A 22,733-nucleotide genomic window follows, 5' to 3' on the forward strand; every position below is an offset into this window, starting at 1 on the left:
TACGTTTCATACGATGGTTCAAAAACCACATGTTTTGCTGTCACAATCTTTATTACTGTCATTAGAACCTCGAAATGAGCAAGTTGTGCTGCATCAACTTTAGCTCAGCCCATTGAGGATTGTACCTTCAGCCCTACCCCAGATATTTGAGCAGTACTGTTCAACAAGGAACTGGTTAAGTATGTTATCCAATACTTAGGTCTCAACAAAAAAAAACTCATTTATTCACACGCTACAATTGCACTTTCCAAATTTACAATCTTCACTACCAAGAAAAGCATGGGCAGTAGGCACATAAGAACATTACCATTTACAAGCACTCATCCAAGCCACATAAGCACCATCTTAATATGGAACTACTCTCATTCCTACACTGCCAGTGGGTGAAAAATTGGGAAATTTCTCCCGAACAGTACTGTGGGTCTGCATACACCATATGGACTTCAGAAGCTCAAGAAGGAGACACATCACAAATTTCTCAAGTACAATGATAGGCAACAAATGCTGGCCTTACCAGTAGAGCTCACTTCCACTGTATGAATTAAAAAAAAAGTTGTTTCTACTGCCATCCTGGGCAGAGCGCCTAAGTGAGAAATGTTCCCACATCTACCTGCATTACAAGAGCAGACACTTCAAAAGGCACTTAATTGGCAGTAAATTCTGCTTTGGCTTTATAAACTGCTGTATTAAATTTCAATATCTTTTAACTTATTCTCAGGAGATCATTACATTTAGTATAACAATTACAACTGCTGACTAATTTTGTCTTAAACGCAACAGGAGAATACTCAGCTATCAGCCTCTCATTGTTTAGATACATGATATAGAGGTACCAGTGTTGGACCAGGGTGGATAAAGTTAAAAAATCAGAAATTTAAAAAGTGACAGCTCAGACAATGCATTAAAGATGTGAGGTAAGAACCAGTCTAACTCAAAATTGGGATACAGAGACTCTAATGCGCTGAGATGTCACTTGCTTTATAAAACCTTTAGTTATGTCGAGATTGCCTTAAAAGTAGTTCTGGGATTTACATATTAATCAACAAAAACCTGCAACCTATTCTAAAAGATGAAAGACTTAACAGCCATCAGGGTTTGTTCAATATATTGTTTCAGTAGCTATAAATTCTGCGTCTTATGATCCTGCTCCAAAGCTACCTGATAAAGCAGCAGTACTCCAAAAGCTAGTACTTCCAAACAAACCCTTTGGATTATACCCTGGTGTTGTGTGATTTTTAATTGTACAGATAAAGACTGCAGTTAAACTAATACCAGTTGAATAACTCTAAAACATCAACAGAATAGCAAAGCATAACGTCCAACATTCTGGAAGAGCGATTTTGAACGCTGGGGGAGGCGAAACAACAAGAATGTCTACACTTTCCATCACATTGTCGACCTAAACGATATTCATCGAGATCAGCAGATGGGATTCTAGGATATGTAGTTTCCTGCACACTCGTCTTTGTACGACTCAGATGGAAAGGAATTGAACTACCCAGAAACCTTTGCGCAAGGATTAACAGCCAATGAAATACTTTGTGGGAAATGTAGTCCTTCTGGCTTGCATTATCGGCGCAAATAGTAAGAATGGAGGTAGAAAGAAACTACAGCACTCTCAGGGGTGGGGGCAAGAGAGGAGGCGGTGGTAATAAAGTGGCGGCGCGGGGCATGCGCAACGTGAAAACTGTTAGTGCAGCGACAGAGAAGCAAAGCTGGAGTTTGAGAGGAACGGGTGCGGTTGGGGAGAGCGAGAAGGCGCGCTCGGCGATTTAAGAAAAAAATGTCGCTTCAGGTGGTCACAGCAAAGATGGCCGAAGTGGAATTGAAGGAGGCAGTTGTGGCCTTGGATAAGGTGAACGCTGAGAGGAAGAACGTTCAAACAAAAGACGGAGAGCCCACGGCGACGAGCTCAGCGGAGGAAATCAAACAGCATCATTTGCCACCACTCAGCAACACCATGCCGAAGGACTCGAAGTCGGCGATGAAATCCACTGAGGCCACACAGAACGGAGACACTTTCAACGCCGACGGCACCGTCATGGAAGCCCCACGGACCGTGAAGAAGGTGAGGGGAACTGAACCTGACCGGCAAACTCTACCATGACCACTTACCGCACTCACTTCCTTGTGATTTTCCGACTTTAATACTCCTCTAGTAATCCAGAATGGGGGGTGAATATTGTTTGTGTTTTTTTTTTGTGGGAGGGCGCGCGGGAGAGTGAGTAAGTAAGCTTGTGAGAAGGCTCTTGCCTCCTTTGTGGAATATTAACTGCCGAACCGCCCGCTTGAATTAAACGAGTGCACGGGCCCCCGCGCGCGCCAAAGGGGGCGGGGTTTCGGGAGCACGCGTGGCAATGACATCATATCAATCCACCTTCTCAATGAATCAAGCAAGGAAGAAGCCATTCTGCCCATCGTAAATGTGCCAGCACTTTGAAAGAGCGTCTCGGTCATTTGCGAAAGAAAAAAGTTTCTTTCAACTATTCTCCTTGGAGCGTCTGTTATTGAATCTTCGGAATCATCGGTCCGATTATTTCTAGTCTCTGACGTGGGCACGCACACCCGTGAATTAATTGTCCTACAAACCACTCAGTAATGCCAGAGATCTGGCTTCATTGGCTTGCTAAGAATCTAAACTATATTCTGGGATACAAAGGATGATAAATAGCATACATTTTATCGGAACCTGGTTTGGCCATTTAGCCCATCCAGCCTATTCCACCATTTAGTTAGATCATGGCTGACCATCAACCTCCAATGCTATATACATGCACTACTATCTCTACATCACTAGATGTCATTAGTGTCCAGAGATCTTCTGATTTCTTCCTAAAGTGCGCCCAGTGATTGATCTTGTGCATCCTCCAGGTTAGTAAATTCAGTAGATTCACCACCATCTGAGTGAAGATATTTCTCCTCGTCTCCGTTTTAATAATACTACAAGATGGAGGAGCAGATGTAGGCCATTCGGCCAGCTCTGCTGGCTGATCTGTTAATCCTCAACTTCACTTTCCTGTCTATGCCAGTTAAGATGGCAGCAGAGTAAAATGCTTCAAGAAGTGCCGCTGCTGGCCAGGTCCTTTTCCATTTTCTTTCTTTTTTCCTCTTGCAATTTTCCTCCCAACTTTTAACAACTTTAAGTTCTTAAACTTGGAATGGAGAACAAAGTCAGAGACCAGCCTGTGTGGGCGACAAGTTACAGTTGCAGTAGCAGCAGAGCGTCCACAGGCCAAGTCCCAGAAACAAATAACGGCTGGAGCGGCAGCAGAGCTGGGAGCCATGTCATGGCCAGGGCGGGTGCCTAGCGAGCTCAGGCCATCCAAGGTGATGAGTCGTCGACAGAGGTCAGTGCGTGGGTGCACCGTGGCCTCTTGTTTTGAAGCCAGCTGGGCACTGACCTAATGAAAAAGGACTATAACTTGAGTACTTCAAAGTTACCTTTTATTTTCATTTTGGATTTTTTTAAACTTTGTATTCCCATGCTAATCTTTTATTTTAAACTATTTCAATTCTGTAACAACACATAAAAGTATCTGTACCTAGGTACCCTGTACCTAAGATGGCACTGAGATATTGCAAACTTTTCACTGCACTCGTTCAAGTGCATCTGATAGTAAAGACTATCCTTTTCTCTTCTTTTCTCCACAACCCTTTATTCCCTTACTGTTTCAAAATCTATATCAGCCTTGAATATGTCTAATATCCCCAGCCTCAGCCCCCTGCAATAAGAATTCCACAGATTCGCTGTCGTCTTGAGGGACGAAATTTGTCGTCCTCTGTTTAAATGTGCGACCTCTAACAATGAAGGAATGGTGGTATATGTCTAAGTCAGGGTGGTAAAATGGCTTGGAGGGAACTTGAAGATGATTGTGTTTCCATGTTCCTGCTGCCCTTGTCCTTCTAGATGGAAGTGGTCATGAATTTGGAAAGTGCTGTCTGAGAATCTTCGATAAATTTCTGCAGTGCATCTTGTAGATAGCTTACACTGCTGCCACTGAGTTTCAGTGGTGGGGGGAATGGATGTTTGTGGATGTGGTATCAGTCAAGTGTACCGGTTTGTTCTGGTTGGTGTCAAGCTTTGTGAGCTGATGGGGACTTTTCCATTACACTCCAGACTTGTGCCTTGTAGATGGTGGGATAAGCTTTGGGGGTAAGTTACTTGCCACAGTATTCCTAGCCTCTGACCTGAGTTTGTAGTGAGTCCAGTTGAGTTTCTGGTCAGTTGTAACCCTCAGGATGTTGATAGTGGGGGATTCAGTGATGGTAACAAGGTGGCTCAGTGGTTAGTACTGCTGCTTCACAGCATCAGGGACATATGTTTGATTCCATCCTTGGGCAACTGTCTATGTGAAGTTTACATATTCTCCCCCTGTCTGGGTTTCCTCTAGGTGCTCTTGTTTCCTCCCACAGTCCAAAGATGTACAGGTTAGGTGGATTGGCTATTGGGGTGTAGGGCTATAGGAATAGGATAGGGCAGTGGGACTGAGTGGGATACACTATGACTCAATGGGCTAAATTGCCTGCTTCTACATTGTAGGGATTCTATGATTGAATGTCAAGGGCCAATGGTGATTTTGTCCTTCATTGAAGATAGTCATTGCCTGGCATTTGTTACTTGTCACTTGTCAGCCCAAGCCTGGATATTATCCAGATCTTGTTGCATTTGAACATGCACTGCTTCAATATCTGAGGAGTTGCGAATGGTGCTGAACATTGTACGTTCATCAGTGAACATCTCCACTTCTGACCTGAAGATGCTTGGGCCTTGGACACCACCCTGAGGAACTCTTGCAGAGATTTCCTAGAGCTGAGATGACTAATTTTCGACAATGAGGATCATCTTCCTAAGTACCAAATATGACTCCAACTCTGGAAAGTTTGCCTTCGGATACCCATTGATTCCAGAAAGTCCTTGTTGGCCACACTCTGTCTAACCAGCCTTAATGTTAAGGGCTGTCACTTTCACCTCAACTCTGGAATTCAGCTTTTTGTCCTTGTTTGAACCAAGACTGTAATGAGGTCAGGAGCTGGTCCTGGCTGAACCCAAATTGGGCATTGTTGAGCAGGTGCTGCTTGATAGCATTGTTGATGACAACTTCCATTACTTTACTGTTGATTGAGATTAGACTGGGGCGGTAATTAGCTGATTTGTCCTGCTTTTCATGTATAGCACTCACCAAGTTTTCACACTGTTGGATAGATGCCAGTGTTGTAACTATATTGGAACAAATCAGCTAGGTGAGCAGCAAATTCTGGAGCACAGCCAGAATGTTGTCAGGACCCATAGCCTTTGCAGTATCCATTGTTTCCAACCATTTCTTGATATCACTTAGAATTGAACTGGCTGAAGACTGGTAGCTGGGGACCATGGAGGAGGCCCAGGATGGATCTTCCACTCAACGTTTCTGACTGAAAATTGCCGCAAATGCTTCAGTATTATCTTTTGCACTGTGCTGGGCTTGGCCATCATTGAGGATGGGGAGATTTGTGGAGCAGCTACCTCCAATAAGTTGTTTAGTTGTTCACCACCGTTCTTAACTGGATGTGGCAGGAATGCAGGAGCTTAGATATAATTCGTTAGTTGTTGGACTGGTTAGCTATGTCTATCACTTGCTGCTTTTGTTATTGCCATGCAAGTAGCCCTGTTTGGTAACTTCATCAGGTTGACACTATATATGCTTCACCTGGTTTGCCTTCCTGCACTTTTAAGTGGGGGATATGCCAGGCCATGAGATCGCAGATTGTAGTGGAGTTCAGTTCTGCTGTTGATGGCCTATAATGCCTCATGGAAGCCCGGTCTTGACTTGCTGAATCTGTTTGAAGTCTAACCCATTTAGCATGGTGATAATGCCACACAACACGATTGAAGTTATTCTCAATCTAAAGATGGTACTTCATCTCCACAAAGACTGTGCGGTAGTCACTCTTACTGATACTGTCGTGGACATATGCATCTGCAGCTGGCAGGTTGGTAAGGATGCAGTCAAGTTTGTTTTTAACTCACCACCTGCTGCAGACCCAGTCCAGTAGGTGTGTCCTTTCTGACCAGACCAGCCCAATTAGCAGTACTGCTACTGAGCCACTCTTGGTGGTAGACGTTGAAATCTCTCACCCAGAGTACATATTGTGCACTTGCCATCCTCAGCACTTCCTCTAAGTATTGCTCAAAATAGAGGAGTATCAATTCATCAACCAAGGGAGGACAGTACATGGTGATTAGGAGGTTTCCTTGACTGTGTTTAACCTGAAGCCATGGGACTTCATGAGATCTGGACTCAATGGTGAGGACTCCCAGAGCAACTCCCTCCCAACTGTATACCAGTGTGCCAACATCTCTGCTAGTTTTGTCCTGTCGGTGGGACAGGACATATCCATGGATGGTAATGGTGCTGTTTGGGAGGTTTGGGTACGATTTCATGATCAGGCTATGTCAAGCTGCTGCTTGATTGGTCTGTGAGACAGCTCTCCCAATTTTGGCGCTAAGCCCCAAATGTTAATGAGGTCTTTGCAGGGTCTACAGGGCCGTTTCTGCCGTTGTCTTTTCCGATGTCAAAGTCAATCCATCGTCTTTTGTTTCTTTGAAACTTTGTAGCAATTGATGCAACTGAGTGGATAGCTAGGCCATTTGAATGGATAATTGAGAATCAGCCACATTGCTATGGTTCTGGAGTCACATGAAGGCCAGCCCAGGTTAGAATGGCAGATTTTGTTCCCTGAAGGACCTTCATGAATCAGATAGGTTTTTCTGACGATTGACAATGGTTTCATGGTCATCAGTAGATTCCACCATCTGCCAATGCAGGATTTGAACCTGGGTGCCCAAAACATTTAGTTGAGTTTCTGGGATTAATAGTCTAGCATTAATACCATGAGGCCATCACCTCCCCGCCCTCCTAATTCCTTGTTAGACTTCTTTTCCTGCTAGAGTTGGAAAGTGTGGCACTGAAAAAGCACAGCGGAGCAGGAGGGTCCATGTTTCAGGCAGAAGCCCTTCAGGAATCTTTTTCTGTTATCTTTATATTCTTGAAGGGCTCTGTCTGTTTTCAGTTTTCTAAATCTTACGCTTGCCTCCTTTCTTTTAACTAAGCTCTCAATTTATCATTTAAGGTTCTCTAATCTTGTCATCCTATCCTTCATTTTCCTAGGAACATGCTGTCCCAGAGTTCTAGTCAACTGGAATCAAAAGATTTCCATTTGCCTGATATGGATTTAACCTCAAATAGCTGTCTCCTATCTACATATCCCAGTTCCGACCTAACATTGTGGTAGTTAGCTTTTCCCCAATTTAGTACTTTCACCCGAGGAGTACTATTATCCTTATCCATAAGTAAACGGAAACCTACAGATTCATGGTCACTCCCTGAATTGCTCCCCATCTGAAACTTGGACACACACGTGCCACAATACCACTTCTAGAATGGCCCTTATATATCGTTTCAAAGAGCTATCCTAGACGCACCTAAATCCCCCCCCCCCCGACCTCAACCCCACGCTCTGGTTCCTGCCTCACTGCCACACTAGTTTAAACCCTCCCAAGTGGCACTAGCAAACCTCCCCACCAGGATGTTTGTGGCAGTTTAGATGCAACCTGTCTTTCTTGTATAGATCCCATCTGTCCTTGAAGACGCTATTGCCTCGTGAAATAACCCTGCCTACTCTGGTCAAATCTGGTCAAACCACTGAAGTGTGGGTAGTTTGATTTTTCTTTTACAAAGTGAACTCCTACAATATGAATTCACTATTTGAAAAGATCATGGAAGCAGTTTGATCTAAAACTTGATTAGGAAATGGCATGGGACTTGTGGGTTGTGAAATCAGGGAAGTTGAGTGAATTCAATAGCTCTTTCAAAGTATTGATGCAGGCACAATGGACCAAATTATCACTTGTTCTTATAAGTGCAAACATTTCTTTCAATGGATGTCAGATTTGCAGTTTTTAAAAAATCTATTATTTCAGCCCTCTGAATAATGAACCCTCTATCTAAAACTCCGATTTGGTTCTTAATTAGTCATTCTGTAAGACTAGCTAATCACAGGGTAGATAGTTTTTTTTCTTGGAAGTGATTATACTGAATGAGCTGGCACTACACTCTATGCCAAAGTTTATTGTCACACTGCTTTTCTTTAAAGAGCACAAGCCTGTCCTCAGTAATTCATTTCACTGCACTGTTGTAATAAAATTGATACTCTTTGCTCTGAAGTCAAAATGTTTGATTCCTTGTCCAGCACTGTCAAGCCATTCTAGTGATATGAAAATTTATGTGGGAATGAGCTAATGTTGCAGCTGGTCAAAAATGTGAGATGACGAAAGTAGCAGAATACAATTTGCTTTTATATCCATGTGCTGATGTTGTGTATGTTGATTGAGCATTGAATACAAGATAAGTGACAGAGTGAAGATATAAAACTGTGTGCTTCAAAAATTCCTAGGATAGCAGTATTTGTACATTTTTTTTTGTGTTGGTCATTTCAACTAAATACAGACATTTCTGATAGGATTTTCTTCTGTTGAAAGTCAACTAGAGGAAAAAGTTTCTTTCACTGCTTCACTGCATTGAGTATGGTGTCCTGGATAGTAGTTGCAAGATGAGAAAATATTTTACTCTGGATTCTGAACCTTTGGAATTCTCTGCCTCCAAGACTGTGGGAGCTCATGTTTTGTGTATGTTTTACATTTTAGATTGATAGATTTCTGATTACATGATATACAAGATTATGAGAATGAACATCTTTTGAAGTGTTTAATCAGCCACTATCACAGCAAATTGTGAGACAGACTTGATGGGCTGAACGGCCCACTGTTCCTATGTTCCTTCCAGGACTGCAGCGGTTCAAGAAGGCAGCCCACAACCACCACCTCAAGGGTAATTTGGGATGGGCAAAAATTCTGGACTAACTGCTGATGCCCGCATCTTATGAAGGAATGAAAGATGTTACTCCTCATAGGAGAATCTAGAACTGGGGGAGCGGTTTAATTGAGGGAATCACCCATATAGGAGGAAAATGCGAAACTTCTCCTCAGGGTGATGAATCTTTTCTCTATTCCAGAGAACTGCTGGAGCGGAGTCATTTTACTTTATTCAAGCCTGAGTTAGACAGGTTTTTAACTACAGAGAAATGGTGTAAGGGCCAGGAAGATAGAGTTGAGGATAAAGTTGAATCAGCCATGATAATATGTGGCAGGACAGGCTTGGGAGGCTGGTATCGTCTGTTTCTCTTATTTCTTACATTCTTATATTTTTGGAATATTTCTGTACTTTTCTGATTTCAGCTACATGCTGTTGGCTGTAATACATTGTGGCATGATAGCATTGATTTTCTTGTTCTGCAAGGAAATTTTGATTCAGTTGCAGACAGACTTCCTTGTGGTTCAGACAGGATATATCATTCAGAAAAGTATGTTGCAATAAATAGAGAGATTTCTCAGTAAATCTCTACTTCAGGACAGCAAAATTCTTTCTTGTACTATATTTTCATTTAACCAGTATCCAAACTTGTGGGGCTATAAACCACATCAGATGCTTTCAGTTAATGTAATTTGCTGATAATTACATTAGTTTTGTTTAACCAAGTGAAAGCGAGTGTTTATTATAACACACTTCAAAAGAAGTTGTTAATTTTGGAAGGGAGAACAAAGCACAGAAATTATTAAAATGGAGAAAAAACTGCAGAAACCTGCAACAGAAAGGGACTCTGGGGATACCCGTTGACAAAACACAGAAAGATAGCACACCGGTGCAGCCACACAGACAATCAGGAAGGACAACCGAACGCCGGCCCCAATTTCAAGAGGGTTGAAGTACAAGAGCAGGGAGGTCCCACAGACACTGCACGGCGCGCTGCCGAGACCACATCCGGAGCGCAGAGAACCGCCCTGGTCCCCTAATTCAAGGAAATATATCCTTCAGTAGAGACAGTTCAAAGAAGGTTCACATGGATGATCCCTGGAGGGCCAGTCTCAAGAGCAAAGGCTAAACAAGCTGAGACTCCACTCCCCGGAGTCCAGGAGAACAAGAAGCTACCTCACAATATAGTCCATTTGCCAACTTTTTGCCCACTTACCTAACCTGTCAGTATCTCTTTGTAAACCATTTGTATCCCTCTCACAATCTGCCTTTCCACCTATTTTACTGTTATCTGCAAATTTGGCTTCAGACATTCACTTCCTTCTTCCAAGTCTTCTTTGGGCGGCACGGTGGCACAGTGGTTAGCACTGCTGCCTCACAGCGCCAGAGACCCGGGTTCAATTCCCGACTCAGACGACTGACTGTGTGGAGTTTGCACATTCTCCCCGTGCTCCAGTTTCCTCCCACAGTCCAAAGATGTGCACATTAGGTGAATTGGCCATGCTAAATTGCCCCACGCCCCTCCTCCAAGTCCCTCCTCCCTACCTTTTATCTTCTCCTGCTGAACACTCTCTGCTCATTCCTGAAGAAGGGCCTGTGCCCGAAACGTCGAATCTCCTGTTCCCTGGATGCTGCCTGACCTGCTGTGCTGTTCCAGCAATAAAGTTTCAACTCTGGAAACATTTTATCTACTATCTTTTGAATAATTAATTATAGTAGCATTGATAACAGATTCTTGATAACAAATTGTGTCAAATGATTGGTTCTGCTTTCATCAAACCTCAAACTCTAATCAGTGAATATTGTTATTCCTGAAGAAGGGCTTATGCCCGAAACGTCGATTCTCCTGTTCCCTGGATGCTGCCTGACCTGCGCTTTTCCAGCAACACATTTTCAGCTCTGATCTCCAGCATCTGCAGACCTCACTTTCTCCTCATTCTCTATAACTATATGAACATTAGTATTCTTAAGAGACTGCCTTACTCTTTTTTTCAAAATGAAATCCTGAAGGTGAAACCTATACTTATGATTTGCTTCCCTGTACTACTGTAAAGCCTTTAGGCAGTATCTGTATCTGAACAGATCAATATACTGTTGGTAGACATTCTGTGTTGCTTTATACCTGCTGTGTGATGCCAGGGGGATTTATAGTAATTCTTTTTTCCTATCCTGTCATAGGGTGGGGTGAAGGAAGAGAATAAATCCAATGCAGTATGGCTTAAATCAGGAATTCCATATTTAAGATTATTATGGGGTCATATTTGCTTCTCTGGCAAGTCTAATCAGGTTTTTTTAAAAATCTCAAAATCAGCTATTGTGCTTCTCATTAACAAGCATCTGATCAAATGAAGGGAAAAAAACATTTTATCACTTGCCAGAACATATACCAACAGATTGAGGTGATGCTTAATCATCAAATCTCTTTTCAGTGAGCATATTGACTGTCTCTTCTAAATTGGGTTAAGTAAAAACTAAATTCACCATCCCAACTGGATCTGTATGTAAACCCTTCCTATTTCTGTTCTTTTCTACCCACAGCAACCCCCTTTGGCAATAATATCTTACTTGACTTCCTCTGATCTCTCACACCACTTATCAAACATTCAACATTTGGTGAGCAGAAATTGTTCCAACTAAATTAAGGGAAGATACAAGCTACTCTCTTTATGTTCTCCCTACAAACTCTACTCACCAAGTGACCAACTGTATCATCCCAGGTCACTGAATTTGAACTGGACTTTTCCCATGCTTTGCTTCCTGTTTGATCCTGGGCAGAGCTTCAAACTCCACTTTCTGTCTGTCACCGAGATCACCTACTCCCACCTATAACGCTTATCTGTGCCTCCACTCATTGCTAAATTCTCAATCAGCACCATCTTGCATTTGTATAGTTATACAGCATTATTAAACAAAACTTGACAATAGGCTACCTAAGATGATCAGGCTGACAACCAAAATCCCAGTTCAATATGCAAGTTTTAAGGACTCTCTTAAAGAGGGGAAAGAGAAAGATAGGGAAGGTTTTTGGAAGAAAATTCTGGATCTTAAGATAATGCATTTCCCTCTATGTTCCTCCTGAATGACACAGAACAACACACTATAGTCATTCTAACATGAAGGTTTCTTAAACATTTTGCTCAATGAGGTGATTAAGCTTTGCTTGGAGTCTTTATTTTAATTCATTCATGGGATATGGGTATTGCTGGCTGGTCCAGCGTTTATTGTCTATCCCTAGTTGCCCTTGAGAAGGGGCTAGTGAGCTGCAACTTTAAGCTGCTGCAGTCTGTTTGATGTAGGTAGTTCCACAATGTTATTAGGGAGGGGGTTCAAGAATATTTCCAAGTCGGAATGGTGAGTGATTTGGAGCAATGGTCTTGTTGGTGCTAGGGGAATCCAAGAGGAAAGGTTCGTACTGCATTTTACCCCAGTAAGCTGCTCCTTAGGTGATCCTTCTGCAAAAGTATTTTACTTTTTCCAAAATTTGTTTGACATTTTCAAATCAACTAGTTCAGAGATGTTATTACAGGCCTACGAAGCAGGTAGGATTTGTACCTGGGCCACCTCCTTTAGAGGTAGGGACACTACCAGTGCACCACAAGAGTCCTATTCAAAACTTGGTTGAAAAAAAACTTGAAACGCTCAGTAGCTGTGCAATGTAGGCAAACAGTGGAGGGTTACAGTTGAAATGCAGGTATTTTCAGCCAGAACGTTCAATCTTAATTTGACTCCATGGAGAGCCAGGAGGTATTCAGCAGGTGTTCATGTTGCCAGACCTGCCAAACAGGTTTAGCCTTTGGCTGAAGGGAAGATGGAGATTTTCATATCATAAATCGCACAAATGTTCAATATATTATAGGGCCCTGGCAGTCTTTTAACAAATGTCTTGAGGCCCTTCACAGAAATGTAATCAAACAACTAACAGTAGAAAATTGTCCAGGTATATTCTGATTACATAAAGCAGGAAAATCCCATCTGTCCAATTACTGTCCTATCTGTCCGTTATAGAGTCACACAGCGATATATAGCACTGAATCTCTATTTCCATTGCTTATTTATCAATATGCTATCAAGTTCTATTTTAGCAATCTTCTAATCACTGATGCTCTGTTTGGATTCTGCTAGAGTCATTTGGCTTCAAACTTCACTGGTCATGCCAATTGTGGCACATTACTATTAGCTAGGCTTGTCTTTTCTTGTCTGGATACCATAGCTACTGACCTTAACTATTTAACCATTGATAAATGCAGAAGGAAATAACAGCAACTGCTAATGCATACAACTTTAATACAGATCCTTCAGCTAGTATCAATTTTGAATGAGTTGAGATTTGAGAAAGAAATATGTGCCTTTCATGTTTACGTTTTGATATCCAAAACTGAAAATTACAACATAGCTGGCTCGAAGATAGAAGACAGGATGTGGTGGAGGGTTGCTTTTTAGACTGGAGACCTGTGACTAGTGATGTGCCAAAGGATCGGTGCTGGGTCCACTGCTTTTCATCACTTATAAATGGTTTGGATGTGAATACAGGAGGTATAGTTAGTACATTTGCAGATAACACCAAAATTGGGAGTATAGTGGACAGTGAAGAAGGGTACCTCACAGTACACCGGGATCATGATTAGATGGGCCAAGGAATGGCAGATGGAGTTTAATTTAGATAAACATGAGGTGGTGCATTTTGGTAAGGCAAATCGGGATCGGACTTATACACTTAATGGTGACGTCTTGGGGAGTGTTGCTGAACAAAGAGACCTTGGAGTGCAGGTTCATAGTTAGTTGAAATTGCAGTAACAAGTAGATAGGGTAGTGAAGAAGGTGTTTGGCATGCTTTCCTTTTTTTTTTGGTCAGAGTATTTAAGTATAGGAGTTGGGAGGTCATGTTGCAGCTGTTCAGGACATTTGGTTAGGCCACATTTGGAATATGGTGTGCAATCCCGGTCTGTCTCAAATAGGAAGGGTGTTGTGAAACTTGAAAGAGTTCAGAAAAGATTAACAAGGATGTTGCTAGGGTTGGAGGGTTTGAGTGACAGGGAGAGGCTGAATAGGCTGGGGCTGTTTTCCCTGGAACGTCAGAGGCTGAGGAGTGAACTTAGAGCTTTACAAAATCATGAGGGGTATGGATAGGGTTACATAGGCAAGGTATTTTCCCTGGATGGGAGAGTCCAGAACTAGAGGGCATAGGTTTAAGGTGAGAAGGGAAAGATTTAAAAGGGACCTAAGGGGGCAACTTTTTCACTCAGATGGTGGTGTGAATGTTTGATGCGCTGCCAGAGGAAGTGATGGTGGCTGGTACAACTACAACATTTAAAAGGCATCTGGATGGGTAAATGAATAGGAAGGATTTAGAGGGATATGGGCCGTCTCTCATATAAATGGAAACATCTTCTCTATTGTCCACTCTATACAGGCATCTCACTATTCTGGAAGTTTTAATCAGAATCCCCACATCCACCTTGGTCACAAAAACAGGAAGGCAGATTATTATCTGAATGGTGGCAGTTTAGGGAAAGGTGAGGTGCAACAAACCGAGGTGTCATGGCGGACCAGTAGCTGAAGATTGGTATGCAGATGCAGCAGGTGGTGAGAGGTATAATTACAGCATTTAAAAAGCATCTGGATGGGTAAATGAATAGGAAGGATTTAGAGGGATATGGGCCAAGTGCTGGCAAATGGGACTAGAGTAATTTACGATATCTGGTCGCCATGGACGAGTTGGACTGAAGCGTCTGTTTTTATGCTGTACATCTCTATGACTAATAATCACTTGGAAAAATAGTCTTTCTACGGATCAGATATGGCTTTGGATTCCTCACTATCCACTTCTCTCAAATTGTTGCTACAGGCATTATTTATGATTTACATAAAGGACGGAAGGAGTTGAGATTAATAATTGAATAATTCTATGGATTGCAGAAGTTAAAAGCATTGCTGATACTGAAATTTTTCCCATTTCAACTGTAATCTTGGGTTTTCACTGGAGATAATGAAAAAATGTAACACTTGGGTACAAATGATTCATTTAAACAAAGTAGCTGGAGGAAATCCATCCTCTTGCCTTCACTTTTTAAGGTGTTTTCCTGTTTGCTGTGTACATGCTGGAATGCAAATAAACAAGTTACCCAATGTTCTGGGACATCAACTAATTTTCTGACAGAATGATTTGATTGTGTTTTAATTATGCTTCATGTCCAACTATATTGTGTACCATCTGTGTCGCAACTGAGGTCTGGAACCTACCATGAGGGGATGATCATTGGTATGAATCCATAACACACACTACAGTACAGTACGAAATAACTGAAATTTCTAACATAAGGGTGCAAGTATTTTACTGTATAATTATTGCAATGAATAAGAATATTGATTGCTAAATGTCAGTTAAGTAATGCAGGAATTCAGCAGTCTCAGAACATCAAAATAGATTCTCAAGTGGTCTAAGTGATATTTTCTAAAATAGCATTTAAACTGAACATTACAATTTCAATCTAATTACAATGCTCCTGTCTTAAAAACAAAACAGTGTGCCAAAGGCTGTTTAATATTGTTCACCATCCTTTGTTCTATTGTTACCTCAGGGCCTCCTGTGAAGGTCTGACCAGCCTTTGCCTAATGGTGTTTTTTTTGCTGCTAAGTATATGCTTTTACTGAGTTACATTTGAGGACTGCAAATTGTTACTTCCAATCATTTACAAATTCAGTACAAATGTTCCAACAGATTTGGTGACCAAAGCATTACTTTTTGCCTTTCTTTGTGAAAGTAGAGACCCAATTTCCCCTTATTCCTTTCTCTCCTTTTGCATGAGGGCCAGGAAGACATTGTCTTTTGTGTCTTAGTATCACTACTTACTAATTGAAATCGAACACGCTTATATACCTCAGGGCTCAATATCAGTCTTATTTGGATTACTTAATCACATAAGGTACTATATAGTTCATCTTTATTGAATACTAACTTTTAAATTTCTACAGTGCAAGTGTTGCTTTACACTAAATGGATTTGATTCATTTACACGCATATCCACATTTGCTCCAGTGTGACAAGCCTATGCCTGGGTTTCAGCAGTGGTGATCTTATCGAAAAATACCATTACGTTTAACCAATAATTGAAAGTTCATTGGTACATGTGATAGAATCTGATTGGCATTGCTGATATCTGATGTGCACTCAAGGTACACGACTTTGTCACAGAATGTGACAACAGATTGTTTTGTGTCTATATTCATATTAAAGATGAATAGTAGTGTAGTTGACCATTTTTTTAAAAAAAGTTGATATGTATAAATTAAAACATTTTGTTCTTGTGAAATCTTCTGGGCTATAATCAAGCAGCCTTCTCGACATGGTTTTCCAAATATTCTGTTTGAAGAATTCCTTTTCAATTTATTAGTGAGCAGAGAGTCCCTCCTTTTATTTAAATTATAAAACTGTACACCACCAGCAATGCCAGAATTTATTCCTACCTTTAATTGGATTTGAGAAGGTGGTAGTGAGCTATTGTCTGGAACTGCTGTAGTCTGTGATACACCCACAGTGCTGCCAGGAAGGGAGTTCCAGGATTTTGACCCAGCAACATATTTCCAAGTCAGGATGGTGTGTGATTTGGAGGAGAATTTGCAGATGGTGGTATTCCCATGCATCTGCTGTTCTTGTCCTTCTGTGGTAGCGTTTACTTAACAAGTTGTTGTTGTACACATGTGGGTGGTATGCACTACTGTCACTCTGATGTTAGAGGGATTGACTGTTCAGTGTTAGGGTACTGGACAAGCTCTGTCCTGGATGGTCTTGAGCTATTCTTGTAGCACACATTCATAGCACTTGTAAAGAATGATTAATCGTTAGGACATTTGAAGAAAGTTTATGTTATAAATGAGGAACCGTGTATACAGTTTCCAGGTAATGTTTTATTAATCTTCACAGGTGGCACAGTGGTTAGCACTGCCTCATAGTGCCAGGGACCCGGATTCGATTCCAGCCTCTGGTGACTTTGTGTGGAGTTTGCATACTGTCCTCATGTCTGTGTGGGTTTCCTCCGGATGCACCAGTTTCCTCCCACAATCCAAAGATGTGCAAGATGCTAACTCCCCTTTAGGTGTTCAGGGATATGCAGGAGCCATGGGAAATGCAGGTTTACAGGGATAGGGCGGGGTGGGGAAGGGGTGTCTGTGTGGGACTTGATGGGTCGAATGGCCTGTATCCTTCTATAGGGATTCTATGATTCATGGTTTTCTTTTTATTTGTTCACTATTGACATCCTTGGTGTAAGTTACAAATTTGTCAAAGAGTGCTTGTGTGTGTTGGTGAATTATTCTGTGCAAAATAAGGGCTACCTGAAGTCGCTTCACCTTGTACAATGAGAAGTGAGAGATTTTGGGACCAGAGACTTCCATCTTAAAGCACTTCTTTCAATTAATTAGACACTTTTATTATGTAGAGTCTAGAGATCTATTGCACAGAAAAATGCCCATCATCCCATCAGGTCTGCACCAGTCCAAAATAATTACCTAAGTACTTGAATCCCATTTTCCAGCACTTGGCCCATAGTTTGTGTGCCATGGCATTGTGATTGCACCCCTAAATGCTACTTAAATGTTATGAGGATTTAATCTCGTCAGATACTTCTAATTGATAGTTAGCAAGCTGAGAGTTATCAGTAAGTCAAGAGGTCTTAGTGACCTTAAAAGGTTGAATTTTGCCATTGTTACAGTTGGTAAGTTTCTGCCAGTTTAATTTTAGAGTACCACTTCATACAGTTACTGACACCTAAGCAGGTAAAGAATTATGTATCTAGCCATGCAATGCAGAATAAATAGAAATGTTTAAATCAGAAAGATAAGATTGCCACGTATGGTGGAAATATTTAATCCGGTTCTGCTGCGGAGGACCCTGGATTCATTATGCAACCAACTTCTTGGTGATAATCCTTGACTACTGTCGCATTAATTTATAACTTATCAGTTACAAATGAACCAGTTGCAGATATTGCTGTACGTAGGCATTGTGCAGGCACTTATTTTGATCATGAGGCTTATCTGAACTTCTGTCATTATTCCCATTCAGATATGGTTCTTCATCTTCACTTGACCATGCATATGGTAAACAGAACTAGTTATAAGTGCTGAATCCAGGAACTCCCTAACAGCACTGCAGGCATTCCTACATAGAACGACTGCACGATTCAAGAAGGCAGATCACCATTATCCTCTCTAGGGCAAATAGGAATGAACAATAAATGACAGCCTGGCCAGTGATATCCTTTGAGCAAAACTTTGAAAAGTCTCTGTGGTTTGTGACATATCATATAGAGTATTACAGCACGGAAACAGACCCCTTGGTCCAAACGGTCCATGCTGAACCTAATCCCAAACTAAACTAGTCCCACCTGTCTGCTCCTAGCCAATATCCCTCCAAACCTTTCCTATTCCTGTATCTGTCCAAAAATCTTTTAAACATTATAATCATACTCGCATCCACGATTTTCTCATAAAGTTCATTCCATATATGAATGACCGTCCATGTAAAAAAAATTGTCTCGTACTTTTTAAATCTCTCCTCTCACCTTAAAAATGTTACCCCTGAGTCTTGAAATCCCCCATCCTAGGGGAAAAGACAATCACCATTAACTCGATGTATACCTCACTATTTTATGAACTTCTTTCAGATTGCTTCTCAACCTCCTATACTCCATTGATAAAGATCCCAGCCTATCCAGCCTGCCTTTATAACTCAAACTTTCCATATCTGGCAACATCTTGGTAAATGTCTTCTGAACCCTCCAACCTGATGATATCCTCAAAGTTTGTGAGAAGATTTGTAGCTCGGGTGCTCGTTGTTGTGGTTCTGTTCGCCGAGCTGGGAATTTGTGTTGCAGACGTTTCGTCCCTTGTCTAGGTGACATCCTCAGTGCTTGGGAGTCTCCTGTGAAGCGCATCTGTGATGTTTCCTCCGGCATTTATGGTGGTTTGTCTCTGCTGCTTCCGGTTGTCACTTCCAGCTGTCCACTGCAGTGGCCGGTATATCGGGTCCAGGTCGATGTGTTTGTTGATAGAATCTGTGGATGAGTGCCATGCCTCTAGGAATTCCCTGGCTGTTCTCTGTTTGGCTTGTCCTATAATAGTAGTGTTGTCCCAGTCGAACTCATGTTGCTTGTCATCCGCGTGTGCCAAAACCCAAAGGACTAGCCACGTTACCATACATCAAGAACATTTCTGAACTGACAGCCAGACTACGACGACCACTAGGACTCATAACAGCACATACATCACCAGCCACTCTCAGACAACAACTCACCAGGACAAAGGACCCGATATCCAGCATGAGCAAAACCAACATAGTGTACAAAATCCCATGCAAGGACTGCACAAAATACTGTTGAAACTTTATTGCATGAGCAAAACCAACATAGTGTACAAAATCCCATGCAAGGACTGCACAAAATACTACATAGGTCAAACAGGAAGACAGCTAACGATCCACATCCATGAACACAACTAGCCACACATGCTGTTAGCTGTTCTGGGAGTGGGAGTCTCTTTTATTAATTCATAGAATGTTAAGTAAGCATATCATTCTTGAAGAAAGAAGTGCTCATTCAGATGAACACATAAACATAGGAATTAGGAGTGCGAGTAGGCAATTTAATCCTGGTCTGAACTCACCTTCTTGCCTGTTGCCCATCGTCCTTCAGCCCAATTTTCATCAGAAACATATCTATTTCTTTCTTTAATCTGTTGATTGATTCTGCCTCCATTGTACTCTTGGACAGTGAGTTCCACAGATTCACAACCCTCTAAGAGAAGCAGTTTCTCCTCATCTCCATCTTGAACCTACCTCCTGTCACTGTATATCTATAAATCTGTTGTTTGAGACTGTCCAACAAGGGAGAGCATCTGTTCAACATCCACCTTATCAATCCCTTTTAGCATTTTATACAGGTCAGTCAGACCCCCTCATTGTTCTGAACTCCAATGAGTACAAGCACAAGCTATTCAACCGCTCCTCTTAAGGCAGCCCTTTTATCCTGGAATCAATCTGGTGAACCTTCTCTGAACTGCCTCTAGTGGCACCACGTCCTTCCTCATGTAAGGAGACTAAAACTGGGCAGTTGTTCCAGGTGTGGTCTCACCACTATATAATTGTAATTACACTCCTTTACTTTTATAATCCAGTCCTTTTGCAATAAAAACCAGGATTCCATTTGACTTTCTTACTATATGCTGCACCTGCATACACACTTTCTGTGATTCTTGTACAAAAATGCCCAGATCTTTCTACACTGATGCACTTTGAATCTACTTTCCATTGAAATAATAATTTGCCTCTATATACCGTACAAGGCTAGGTGATAAATGGGATTAGATTGGATAAATGTTTGATGACTGGTGTAGACAGAATGAGCTGACATGCCTCTTTCTGTTCTTTAAAAACTGGAGATTCCATGAAATATTTCGAACGGTAACGGTTCCCCATGAAGGGAGAGAATAACAGGGAGGACCTTATCAGCATTTAATGAAAAGATATGTGTATTGATAGGTGTACACAGTGTAGGCACACAATCTGAAAAGGAAATCAAGGATGAAATTATATTTTGGTGGCATTGTTTGAACATAAAATGTTGGCTACCGCTCTCTAGAACATCCTGCTGTTATTTAAAGAATGCCATGGTACGTTTTGAGCATACCTGTGCAAGTTAAAGTCTGATTAATGTCTTGTCTACAATAAGGTATCTCAGACAATGTTGCACTGTCTCAGCATTGTGCTGACATAGCTACCCAGATTATATTATGCTTTGGAATGGAAACTGACCAAAATCATGACACAGGCCAAATGTTTTGAGCTGACAGTTGATCATCGAAAGTACAACTAAATCTAATGGCTTTGAGGTTGTCTGAATGAATGCATGTCTCAGACAAGCTTAAAGAGTTCAAATTAGATGTTTCCACTGATGTACATCCTAAACCAGTCTGCAAAATGTTGACATGAATTATGGGAAATTACATTTATTTGGGATATTAACTTCTCAACATAGTTGTTCATGCTGGATGGCTCCACATGGGTCAGTAGCCATCCAGTAACCTGGTAAAAACAATGACTGCAGATGCTGGAAACCAGATTCTGGATTAGTGGTGCTGGAAGAGCACAGCAGTTCAGGCAGCATCCGAGGACAGGCAAAATCGACATTTCGGGCAAAAGCCCTTCATCAGGAATAAAGGCAGAGAGCCTGAAGCGTGGCTAATCTAGATTCCACTATCCTCCATATGCCTATCCAATGCCCGTTTAAATGCCCATAAAGAGGGAGAGTCCACCACTGCTACTGGCAGGATTGCCCGTAGTGTTAGGTAAGGGGTAAATGTGGTATGGGTGGGTTTCGCTTCGGCGGGTCGGTGTGGACTTGTTGGGCCGAAGGGCCTGTTTCCACAATCTAATCTAATCTAATCTAATCTAATCTAAAAGGGCTTTTGCCCGAAACGTCGATTTTGCCTGTCCTCTGATTTTGCCTGTCCTCTGATTTTGCCTGTCCTCTGATTTTGCCTGAACTTCTGTGCTCTTCCAGCACCACAAATCCAGAATCCAGTAACCTGTCCAAGTTGCCTTTTTTTTGTTTATGTATATTATGATCAGTACACATTAACAAAGAATAGCAATATCAATGTTTGTTGATTCACCATGGAAGCCAAAGTTGGGTTTGGTAGACCTTTTGCCCTATGTTCTTATTGGTTCATTTTCCAGTTGGGTGTTGCTGGATATTAATGAACAGAGAATTGGAGAAACAAATATGATTTTGCTTTCTAACTTTTACTACAGTGATGTTGATGTCTTTTGCAGCTTTTTGGCTGAGGGGAGCAAATTAATTGTTGACCTGGATCTTTTCTAGTGTGACATGGTATTTATGTTTCTCAAGTGATTTTTATTAAAGACGTCTAATGTATGATAATGTACAGTATTTTGAGAACAAAAATCAATCCATTGTTCTCTTGATATTATGACATTTTCTGTTCCTCTTAGTTTGAATCCACAATGAATGTCATGCTTGGCATCACAATCACAATGTATGGAACTTTCAAACAAAAAAAGCTGAAATAATAATTTACAAAAGAAGTCTTCATTCCAAACAACTCAGTATGGGGAAATTTCTCTTAGCATCCAGTTTCTCTTCACTCATTGTACCCTGGTCAACATCTAAGTCAGCTTGTTTCAAAAATTCTTATGAAGAATAAATTGTTGTCCTTGGGGGGGGGCGGAAATCAAAGTATTTTTGTAATCACAGAACTATATACGTTTGATTAGCTTTTGTCGAGTGGCAAAATTATACTTCAGTTAGATACTCTGAAATATGTAATAAAATGTGTGTTCTGTACCACTCCAAGCTCATTTCAGAGCAGTTATGATTTGTCATTATTTTGTGTTGATTTGAATATAGTACACGCACTGATCACAATCTTGGGAAAAACTTTATATATTTACAAATCTGTTGTGAACCGTTAATGAGCAAAAGTCATTTATCTTTTTGAGTCTTTTTGACTGGATAAATACTTGCAATGCATCAAACATAGCCAGGGTCAGCAGTCTGATGGACTGTCTTTGCAAGTGGTTAAAAATGTGGTGCTGGAAAAGCGCAGCAGGTCAGGCAGCATCAAAGGAGAAGGAGAATCAACGTTTCGGGCATAATCCCTTCTTCAGGAATGAGGAGGGTGTGCCAAGCAGGCTAAGATAAAAGGTAGGGAGGAGGGACTTGGGGGAGGGGTGTTGGGAATGCGATAGGTGGAAGAAGGTTAAGGTGAGGGTGATAGGCCGGAGAGGGGGGTGGGCGCGGAGAGTCGGGAAGAAGATTGCGAGTCAAGAAGGCGGTGCTGAGTCTGAGGGCTGGGACTGAGAAAAGGTGG

The 22,733-nt window shown here is 41.5% G+C and overlaps 1 protein-coding gene across 7 annotated transcripts in view; it reads left to right on the top strand.

The window, feature by feature from the left end:
• Positions 1-1,674: 1,674 nt before the first annotated feature.
• Positions 1,675-22,733, top strand: part of LOC122561808 (adenosylhomocysteinase 3-like) — a 105,418-nt gene continuing 84,359 nt past the window's right edge. For 4 of the 7 annotated variants that reach the window (XM_043713987.1, XM_043713993.1, XM_043713994.1 and 1 more), the window contains exon 1: positions 1,675-2,068. In XM_043713987.1, coding sequence (XP_043569922.1) covers positions 1,784-2,068 — 285 coding nt within the window. In that variant the 5' untranslated portion in view covers positions 1,675-1,783. The remainder of the gene's footprint in view (positions 2,069-22,733) is intronic. The other 3 variants (XM_043713989.1, XM_043713991.1, XM_043713992.1) reach the window with 1 other exon arrangement.

The sequence above is a fragment of the Chiloscyllium plagiosum genome, chromosome 23, assembly GCF_004010195.1.
Source record: "Chiloscyllium plagiosum isolate BGI_BamShark_2017 chromosome 23, ASM401019v2, whole genome shotgun sequence".
In the NCBI taxonomy this organism is placed as follows: Eukaryota; Metazoa; Chordata; class Chondrichthyes; order Orectolobiformes; family Hemiscylliidae; genus Chiloscyllium; species Chiloscyllium plagiosum.